Genomic DNA, 10,675 nt, shown 5'->3' with positions numbered 1-10,675 from the left:
ACCCCTAATCACCCAGCCACTCTCGTAGTTAGCTTATTTGGAGTAGTGAAGGGTATGCACAAGTATATTTAAATATATATTATAGAAAAATAAGTGTTCAAGTATAATTGATACCTCATCATTGGCAAAAAAAAGAGTTTTTTAAAAAAATGCAAGAAGAAGAGATTAAGATCTGATCATGCAAAGCATGAATGCAACGAACGTCTTCAACGACTGATTTGGCTCGCTTAATGCGCATATATCCCTTTCTTTAAGCATCGGAGAAAGAAGGGCAGGAGGTCGCTTTCTCGCATGTCGGGGGCTTGCTTTCGGTTGCCTGATGTGCTCCTCCGCACCCGCGCGTTGATGCATCCACGTCGCGCGTCCTCTCGTCGACCTCTTTGCCTATATACCACACAGATCATCACCGGCCGATGCACCCGCCGACCTCTCTTCTCCATCATACCACGCACTAACACCGATCGACACACGCCGAGGCGCAAAAAGGATTCCATGATCGCTATTGCCGGCGCGGTGGTCGCCGGTGTGGCAGCCGCGGCCACGGCGGGGATTCTTGCCTTGGCGTCGTCGCGCGGCGACCGGCCCGAGGATGCCACGAGCGCCGTGGCGGCGGCGGTTGTGCCCCAGGAGTGCGCGGTGTGCCTGTCGGAGCTGGTCGGAGCGGCGGAATTCTCCGGCGACTCTGAGCCATCGGCGGTGCCGGTACGCGTGCTGCCGGGCTGTGGGCACTGGTTCCACGACGAGTGCATCGGCAGGTGGCTGCTGCTGCGCCCAGAGTGCCCGCTGTGCCGCTGCCCCGTGGTCACCGCGGACAGTCGGCTAGGCAGGAAGGCCGTGGTGCCTGCCGTGCCGCTGGCGGAGGCCGCGCCTGCCTTGTCGCGGCCGGCTAGGATCGCGTGCGGCTTCGGCGACGGGAGGGTCCTGTGGACGCGTAGCCCACCCGTGGCATTGTAAACGGCCGTGTGAGGAAGGTCATCTGATTACTTGAGGATTAGTGAAACCAAAGTGGAACGAGTGCTTCAAGATTTCACATTACCCTTGGTTGAGGGTGTGGAATCGGATTCATATGTGTCTATCATCATTGCTTTGTCCTCGTTTCATGTGCAAAATACTTGCGGATATTTCATACGTATTTATTCGAGAGCTTGTCACTTTATCACACGGGTGAATCGTAGGCTTCCTTTTTAAATAAAAATAAAAATGTACAATAGGCACGCATGACAACTTCTTCAGTTAGTTAGTTTTTGTTGAGAAAACGCCCTCGAGGCTCTTTATTCATTAACGGACAAGTTCATATCTGATCGAACATGTCTCAACCAGATTAACACGGATACATGGTACATAGTGAGGCAAGGAGCAAGACAAAGAGCCTCTATAGCCAAAGTTAAACGCATGGTTTAGGGTTTTGTGTGGGTAATTGACATCCAGCCTCACCTCTCAATATATAGATGATCACAATTACAATTACATACGTATACGAATACGTGTACAAGGACAATATACTAGGCCCTACTTTACATGCCCCCTCAATCTCAACTACATACAAGATTCAGATTGGTTCTAAAACGGTCTAGCATATGTCTGGTAGCGGGTTTAGTAAATACATCCGCTAACTGATCATCTGTAGAAATAAACCTGACTTCCAGTTCACAAGCAGCTACTCGTTCTCTCACAAAATGGAAATCAATCTCAATGTGTTTGGTCCGAGCATGAAACACTGGATTCGCCGTCAGGTAAGTTGCGCCTAAGTTATCACACCACAATATAGGAGTGCGCTGCCGTGGGACTCCAAGTTCTGTGAGAACTGAGTCTATCCAAATGGCTTCAGCCGTGCCATTGGCCAATGCCTTATACTCTGCCTCGGTGCTTGATCTCGAGACTGTGGGTTGCTTCTTCGAGCTCAAAGATACAAGGTTAGGTCCAACAAATATAGCAAAACCACCAGTGGAGCGCCTATCATCAACACAGCCTGCCCAGTCTGCATCGGTAAATATACGCACTCCAGTAAATCTGGACTTACGAATCCGTAGTCCCATGTCTAGCGTACCTTTGACATATCTCAGAATACGCTTGACTGCTTCCCAATGATCCTCCGTTGGCCGAGACAGGAACTGACACACTTTGTTCACTGCGAAGGAGATATCAGGACGAGTGAGGGTCAAATACTGAAGTGCTCCAACCACACTACGATAGCGAAAGGAGTCATCTCTACCCAGTAGTGCACCAGTATGACGTGAGAGACTCTCGGAAGTAGCAAGCGGAGTGGAAGTGGCCTTGCAGTTCTCCATGTTAACGCGATGAAGAAGATCCAAAGCATACTTTTTCTGCGTCAAGGTCATGCCCCCTGAATGAAAGGACGCTTCCAAACCAAGAAAGTACTCGAGGCGACCCAAATCTTTGATGGGAAAGCTAGCAGACAACGACTGCACAAGACGATCCACCACGGCGGGGGTAGAGCCAGCAATCACAATATCATCAACGTACACCAGCATGTATATCTGTATTTTACCCTGGGAGAAGATGAACAGAGATGCATCTGATCTGGAGGCAACAAAACCGAGTTGCGAAAGGCGCAGACTCAAACGAGCATACCAGGCACGAGGCGACTGCTTGAGACCATAAATAGACCACTGAAGTTTGCAGACATGAGAGGGATAAGTGGCATCCTCGAACCCAGGTGGTTGCTGCATGTACACATCTTCGGCCAAGAACCCATGTAAAAAGGCATTGCTCACATCAATCTGTCGGAGGCTCCAACCACGAGACACAGCAAGAGACAGAACCAAGCGAACCGTGGCAGGCTTCACCACCGGGCTAAAAGTATCTCCGTAGTCAATCCCATGCTGTTGAGTGAAACCGCAAGCAACAAGACGAGCTTTGTGCTTATCAACAGACCCATCTGGACGATTGAGGGAGTCCTGGATTAGGGGGTGTCCGGCTGGCCGGACTATGACCTTTGGCCGGACTCCCGGACTATGAAGATACAAGATTGAAGACTCCGTCCCGTGTCCGGATGGGACTTTCCTTGGCGTGGAAGGCAAGCTTGGCGATACGATATGAAGATCTCCTCCCATTGTAACCGACTCTGTGTAACCCTAGACCTATCCGGTGTCTATATAAACCGGAGAGGTTTAGTCCGTAGGACGAACAACAATCATACCATAGGCTAGCTTCTAGGGTTTAGCCTCTCTGATCTCGTGGTAGATCCACTCTTGTACTACCCATATCATCAATATTAATCAAGCAGGAGTAGGGTTTTACCTCCATTGAGAGGGCCCGAACCTGGGTAAACACACCGTGTCCCTTGTCTCCTATTACCATCCGCCTAGACGCACAGTTCGGGACCCCCTACCCGAGATCCGCCGGTTTTGACACCGACATTGGTGCTTTCATTGAGAGTTCCTCTGTGTCGTCACCGTCAGGAAGGATGCCGCACCCCGTCTTTAAAGACGGCGTTGTTGCTAAAGGAGCTTTGGCTGTCGGCCAAACTCTCCGGCTAGGCAATTTTTTGATGACCGCCTTTTCGGCCGCCGCGCCGATGATGACCTCTCGGGCCATCAAAAGCAATCTTCACATCAGCTCGGAACTCGCCGAGCAGTTAGATCCGACGGAGCTCTCTTCCCTGAACGAGCTCTTGGATCGCATTGTCGCCCTGGGAGTCGCTACAGATTACGACCAGATAGGGCTTAAACCCGATCAGAGAGATATCGACTCTTCCTGGGTCACCCACCACGTTGAAGTGGTGGAAGAACAATGCGGCAAATCTTCGCCCGCTCTAAGGACTAGATGTGTCCGGATTCCTGACCCCTCCAAGCCGGACACCTGCGGAGGGGAGGATGTTGCCCAAGCCCTGAACCTAAAGTCAGGCAACAGGTATGATTCATTGAATAATGTCCAAGAAAGCAAGCTTCCAAATTTGGAAACTTCTTGGCCCCTGAATCTTATATCGGGCAAGGTTTCGGATTTATAAACCTCTGCGGCGTTTCTCCGAACCCAAGAGACAATCCATGGGAGAGGTGCTAGCAAAACAGCTGGAAGCCGGATTCATCAAAGATATAAAACATCCGGACTGGCTAGCAAACCTGGTGATGGTACCAAAGAAGGACAAATCCTGGCGCCTATGCGTCGATTTCAAAGACCTAAATAAGGCATGCCCAAAGGATCCCTTCCTCCTCCCCCGAATTGATCAAATCATCGACGCCACTGCAAGACACGACTCATTGTGTTTCCTCGATGCATGCTCTGGCTACCACCAAATCAAGATGGCAGAGTCGGACCAAGCCGCAATGGCATTTATCACCCCATACGGCCCATTCTGCTTCAACACGATGCCCTTCGGGCTCAAAAACGCCGGCGCAACATATCAGCGCATGATTCAGACATGTCTGGCCAACCAGATCGGCAAAACAGTTGAAGCGTACGTAGATGACGTGGTCGTCAAAACCAAACACGTCGATACTCTAGTAGAAGACTTGAGGCTCACGTTCGACAATCTCCAAACATATGACATTAAGCTCAACCCGGAAAAATGCGTTTTCGACGTACCAGCCGGAAAGCTCTTGGGCTTCATCGTATCCGGTAGAGGAATTGAAGCAAACCCAGCCAAGATCCGAGCTCTGTCACAATTGGATACCCCAAAAGACCTCAAACAAATACAAAAATTGACAGGATGCGTGGCGGCTCTAAGCCGCTTCATCTCCCACTTAGGAGAAAAGGCATTACCCCTTTACCGCCTCCTGCGGTGCACCGAACACTTCGAGTGGACGGATGCCGCCACGGCCGGACTCGAAGAAATCAAAGCCATACTGGCAACAAATCCGGTCCTGGCCGTGCCCAACACGGGCGAACCAATGCTATTATACATCGCGGCAACCCATCAAGTTGTAAGCGTGGTGCTCATTGTCGAACGAGAAACGGATGGACACAAGTCCCCCCCTCCAAAAACCAGTTTATTACGTGTCCACTGTCCTAACTCCATGCAAGTCACGGTACCCGCATTATCAAAAGATAGCATACGCGGTGTTCATGGCATCCCGGAAGCTGCGACACTATTTTCAAGAGTGTTCAATAATAGTGGCATCCGAAGTACCTCTTAATGATATCATAAACAACCGCGACGCAACGGGACGGATTGCCAAATGGGCCATCGAGCTCCTCCCGTTCAACATAACTTACAAGCCAAGGCGAGCTATTAAGTCGCAGGTTTTGGCCGACTTCATCGGCGAATGGACTGAAGCCGAGCTCCCTAAAGAGTACGGCGCATACTCCAACTGGATCATGCACTTCGACGGCTCCAAAATGTTGGCTAGCCTGGGGGCTGGCGTCATTCTGACGTCCCCAACCGGAGATACAGTCCAATACGTACTTCAGATAATGTACACGGATTCCAACAACGCAGCCGAGTACAAGGCCCTTCTACATGGTCTCTGGATGGCAGTCTCCATGGGCATTCAGCGCCTAGAGGTCCGCGGGGATTCAAACCTCGCGATATCCCAAATAAACGGAGACTTTGACGCTAAGGATCCAAAAATGGAAGCTTACCGCAACGCCGTCTTAAAGATGTTAGCTCGGTTTGAGGGGCTCGAATTTCATCACATAGCCCGGGAGAATAACCTGGCAGCAGACGTGTTGGCACGCATTGGCGCCAAGCGCGATGCCGTCCCTCCCAACATCTTCCTAGAGAGGCTGTTCAAGCCATCCGTATCATGGGAGGGAGAGTCTGGAAACAATAGCCCGGACACAACCACACTGCCCCTCACCGAACACTCTGACACAGTTGGTCGCTCCGCCAACGAAACAACACCGTCAGCCCACACAATAATGGCAGTCATTGCCCCGTGGACAGAACCATTCCTAGCCTACCTAACTAGGCAGGAACTTCCCGAGGACCAAAACGAGGCCCGCTGCATAGTGCGGCGATCTAAAGCCTACAAAGTCCACGAGGGAGAGCTTTATAAGAAAAGCACAACCGGAGTCCTTCAAAGGTGTATCTCTGAAGAGGAAGGGTGAAACCTTCTGGCTGAAATTCATGCCGGACTCGGCGGGCACCACGCCGCAGCCCGGGCCCTTGTAAGCAAGGCCTTCCGTACCGGATTTTATTGGCCAACGGCCCGGGCAAACGCTCAGGACTTAGTGCAGCGATGCGTCGGTTGCCAATTATTCGCCAACCAAGGCCACATGCCGCCTACCGCCCTACAGAATGATGTCGTGGCTGGATGCTGGCGACAGTCTCCTTGGGTGGGGCATTGACAGGGTACTTGCCCTCGTCCAACACGAGTGTGCAACAATCCAGTACAGTTGAAGATTGTACACTATGGGTAGATGAAAAATGTAAGCAATGGTACTTGCCACAGGAAGATTGAGGGACCTGGTGAGGTAGCTGTCGATGCGGACGTCGTCGACAATGAGGGTGTCGAGATACATCCAGGCAACGAGGAGGGGTCGGGTCCAGCAGCAGTCGTCGGGGACGCGCCTATATCTAGCTTGGATGAGAGCCCGTCAGGGAGGAGGGAGAGTGGGATGCGTATGTCTCGGCACGGTGCAGAGACTGGTGGAGCGGTAGCAAATGAAGCACTATAAATAGCCAGTACATGTGTATCTACTAGAAAGTAATCAGACCACTACACAAGACATAGCAAGCACCGATTCCTATATCACAAGACAGAAACATAAACCACAGTAGTTAAATGGAGATATATGAGCTCAAGCAGTGCATAATTCTAGGATAGCATCTCCCATGCCTATATGCATAACACCGACAAAACAGTAGCAACACAAATAGTAGTATAGAAACTTAAAACAGTAACATCCCCTAAATATTAGTAACCAGGGAATTAATTGACAGTTGGTAGAGGAAAACAAAATGACAAACACTACTGGTAGTAGCACGTGCATCAGTTTTTGATTGTACAGAAGATTACTTATATTGAAATAACACAGACTAAGAACTAAGATTACTTTGTTGTAACTCATGAGCTCTCTATCACGTTATGCCAGGTGTAATGTGACATACAATACCACCAAACTATTCAGCAATAAGAGCATACACCTACAGCAAACAGGAGCAGAATTCATTTCTAATCTTCATGACTAAAACTGCTCCTATTTTTGGTTTTAATATGTATACAACACGCAATCATTGACCACAGAGCATACGCCCACAACAAAACCGGGGAGCAATTCAGTTCTAGATCAGATCTTAGACAAGTGATACATATCAACACATTTGGAACACCAAGAAAGAGTTACGTCTCAAGTTAATAAACTAATACTTGCTCTGAAATACACAAATTACACAAATTACACAAAAACTAGTCCATGCAATTAAGGTTGAGAAGTCATGTCTCTAATTATTGGCCAGAACAAATTACACAAATTGAAAAGGCACTATCTAATACACAAATTGACTTTTTGGTATTTGTGTATTAGATATTTGTGTACTAGATAGTATTACATAAATCAGATTGAAAAGGCACTATCTAGATATTTGTGTATTAGATAGTATTACATAAATCAGATCTTAAGGTTGTATCTAGTTATCTAGTTATTTCTTACTCCTTTTTAACTAGTTTATTAAAAAGGCACTATCACGCAAAAGAAAGGATTGCTCTAACTAGAGGAACCATTCCATGCAATTGTCCACTGAAACCATGATAGGACCACAGCTACATGCATGGCAAACAAGAACTGAAACTCTCAGACCATACACTGTTCAGTTCTGCAGTAAAAGAAATGTGCATGGTGGAAATAAATCTACTAAATTACATGAAACAAGGGACGGCCACTGAATGAATGCTAAGCCACTAGAAACAGACGAAGAACAAAAAGTGACACTGTCTAATCAAACAAACACTTAGAAGATAAAAAGAGAACTCAAAAAATTGTTCTTGTGGTGTTGTCATGTCATCGATCCACGCACTGCAAGGACTGCACTACTATCAGCTCGAAAGAAGACCTCCCACTTGACGACATATTAATCTAGATACACAAATTGAAAGTCAATTGAAAAGTCAGCTTTTTACTAAACTAGTTAAAAAGGAGTAAGAAATAACTAGATAACTAGATACAACCTTAAGATCTAATACTATCAAGTATCTAGTTATCCACCGACCTGATGTCTTTAGTTAATAAACTAATCCTTAGACAAGTCATGTCTCTAGTTATTGGCCAGAACAAATTACACAAATTAAGGTTGAGAAGCAAGAAGCTGAGCATTACTTACTATTTTTCGAATTTAATAAACTAATACTATATTCTGACAATAACTAAATAAATACAAGCTATTGTAAATTGCTGAACAATATCAAGACACATCAGGATAAATTTTACTATCTTGCAAGTTGCAATGGAAAAAGTTGAATGAAAAAGCATGACTAGCTTTAAGCTTCCGGATGTGTCAATCTGTTTACTATTTCAGATATAATATGGTTTCACTATAATCTTTTTAGTGAAATTGTTGCTGGTTTCCAATTATCAGAAAATCGAGTTAAAAATATCAACAGAAAGGCTGGGAGGCAGCAAAGAAATAGTTATTTCTTGTTCTAGCTGCAATGTACTGGTCAACTGGTTCAATCAGGAGCAACAATACATATTTCCCTAAACCTAACATTGCCATAGTGTGTAAATCATGCCACCGGTCAAAGCACAACACCACAATCACAAGTCCTAGGCCACCACGAAGGCAGAAGCACAGCCGGCCGTGGCTGCAGCAGAGTTCGTCGCCTCCGTCCCACTGGCTTCCTTGCCGACCTGAATAAAATAAGCAATCAACCGGATGGCAACTAGTTAGCATTTGCATTATTAGCATAAATGTTTCATAAACACCACATGAAAAACCAAATATCAAACAAAATGAGATATATCATAAGAGTGAGATGAATCATGCATTCATGCTATTCTTTAGAAGTAGTAAATGATAGGTTGCAGATGTAATCCAACTGGGTAGATCGATCTTCAGGGTTGCTCACTTGCACAAAGAGGAAGAAGAGGGGACAGAGAGAGAGCTACCTTCCATTGCATGGCATCCGTCAAGGTCAGAGCCCTCCTCTCCCGCAGCTTCTACATCGGCCAAGAATGTCCTCCTCTCTGGCATGTCCATGGCCCTGCAGCCTCTCGATGGCCTGGCCCCTTCAACTGCCTCTGTGTGCACATCACACATCAGTTTGGGGGAAGAAGGAAGAAGCAGAGGAGGGAGAAGGAGAGAAGGCACTCACGCGTCAGATGATTTGCCGGCTTCGGGCGGCGGTGGAGGTTGGACGCCGCGGCTCCTCCCCTGCCTGTGTGTGGTTCGTGGTGGACAAGGAAGCAAGGGAGGACTCCCCCTCTGCCGGAGGAGTTCCTCTGCTGGTCGCCGCATCCCGACCACGGCGGTGGCGAAGAACGTCGTCGTCGCTGGGGCAGGAAGACATCCTAGTCGCCGTCATTGTCCCTTCGAGGTGGATGTCCGGGAGGCATTGGCGGCGGCTGCGTGGGAGGGATTGGGAGCTGCGGCGGCTGCGTGGGAGGGATTGGGAGCCGCGGTGGCGTGGGCTGTGGATGCGGTTGGGGGCGTGCTGGATCTGATCTGGGACGGGAAAGAGGCGCGCCATGGGGAGGTGGGTGGCGGAGGCGAGGGGAGAGGTGGGTGGCGGAGGCGAGGGGAGAGGAGGACGGGGCGGCGGCGGAGGGATCTGGATGCGACGGGACGGCCCGGCTCATGCGGGCTCGGGCGCGGCGGAGGGGGTGGAGTGGCGTCAAGGGTGGGGTGTGGGGGATTTTTTAGTGGGAGGCCACGGCGGCTAGGCCGTGGAGGCTCCCCTGCCCTGCTTTGCTTCTCTCCTGCCTTGTAGCAGCCCCGCGCTTGGGTACATCTCCGATAGCATCGCACTGCCGCCAGCCCCGCCGAAGAGATCCATTGCCGCCGCGGCCAGTCGGGGTCGATCGAATGAGGGGGGAGAGGACGATTGTTTCGAGTCTTGGATCGGTTTGTGTGGAGAAGGAAGGGGAGGGTGCAGCGTCGTGAGAGAGAAGACGACGGATGCGGTGGATGCGTCGCGAGAGGAATGGGAGGGGGTCGGGGTGTCGATGCGGTGAGGATGGAGAGGAGCTCCGCCGGATCTGGAAGGGGAGAGGAGGAGAGGGAAAGAAAGGAGGCGGGGGTGGATGGAAAATGAGCACGAGGACATAGCTAGGGTTTCGGGGTTTGTGTGAAAGGGTCAAGGACTGTCGTTGGATCCGCGAGCATTCGACGGTGTGCGATGCATGATCCGCATGAGACGTCCACCGGCCAATCAGACTGCAGTAAGACATTATGACCATCTAAATTGGTCGTAGTTGAGTACAAATAATGTGTTAAAATCATGTTTGCTATTTTATGACCCGAGAAATTCAACAAGAAAATGTAAAACGTTCTCACTTTGTCACCAAATGTGGACAAGTTTCGAGGAAAAATAATAAACATGAAATGAGATAAATATCTTTAAAAAGGTGCCATGAGAAATGAGTTTTTTTGGCAAAAAAATCATTTTCCATTTTTTTCGAGTGCCCCAAATGAGGGTTTTTTGTGATGGACCTACCAAATAATTCGTGCAAAATTGGACCAAATCATTTTTTTAATTACTAGGCCATATTTAATGCACAATTGACCAAATGGTTGGGTGTAAAAAGTTTTGATCCACCTCTGGTGAAAAAGATAAAT

The 10,675-nt window shown here is 48.7% G+C and overlaps 1 protein-coding gene and 1 long non-coding RNA gene across 2 annotated transcripts; one reads left to right on the top strand and one right to left on the bottom strand.

Moving 5' to 3' along the window:
- Window positions 1-301: 301 nt before the first annotated feature.
- On the top strand, window positions 302-1,093 carry LOC119367986 (probable E3 ubiquitin-protein ligase ATL44). Its single transcript, XM_037633355.1, has one exon. The coding sequence runs from the start codon at window positions 346-348 to the stop codon at window positions 952-954; it is 609 nt and encodes a 202-aa protein (XP_037489252.1). The 5' UTR covers window positions 302-345; the 3' UTR covers window positions 955-1,093.
- A 6,565-nt stretch (window positions 1,094-7,658) lies between these two features.
- Window positions 7,659-10,129, bottom strand: LOC119367985. Its single transcript, XR_005176482.1, has 3 exons — window positions 9,213-10,129; window positions 9,007-9,138; window positions 7,659-8,748 (listed from the first exon to the last, which is right to left on the bottom strand). It is a non-coding gene; the product is annotated as an uncharacterized LOC119367985 (long non-coding RNA).
- Window positions 10,130-10,675: the final 546 nt, after the last annotated feature.

The sequence above is a fragment of the Triticum dicoccoides genome, chromosome 2B (genome assembly GCF_002162155.2).
Source record: "Triticum dicoccoides isolate Atlit2015 ecotype Zavitan chromosome 2B, WEW_v2.0, whole genome shotgun sequence".
Taxonomy (NCBI): Eukaryota; Viridiplantae; Streptophyta; class Magnoliopsida; order Poales; family Poaceae; genus Triticum; species Triticum dicoccoides.
This window is presented reverse-complemented; position numbering and strand designations above follow the sequence as displayed.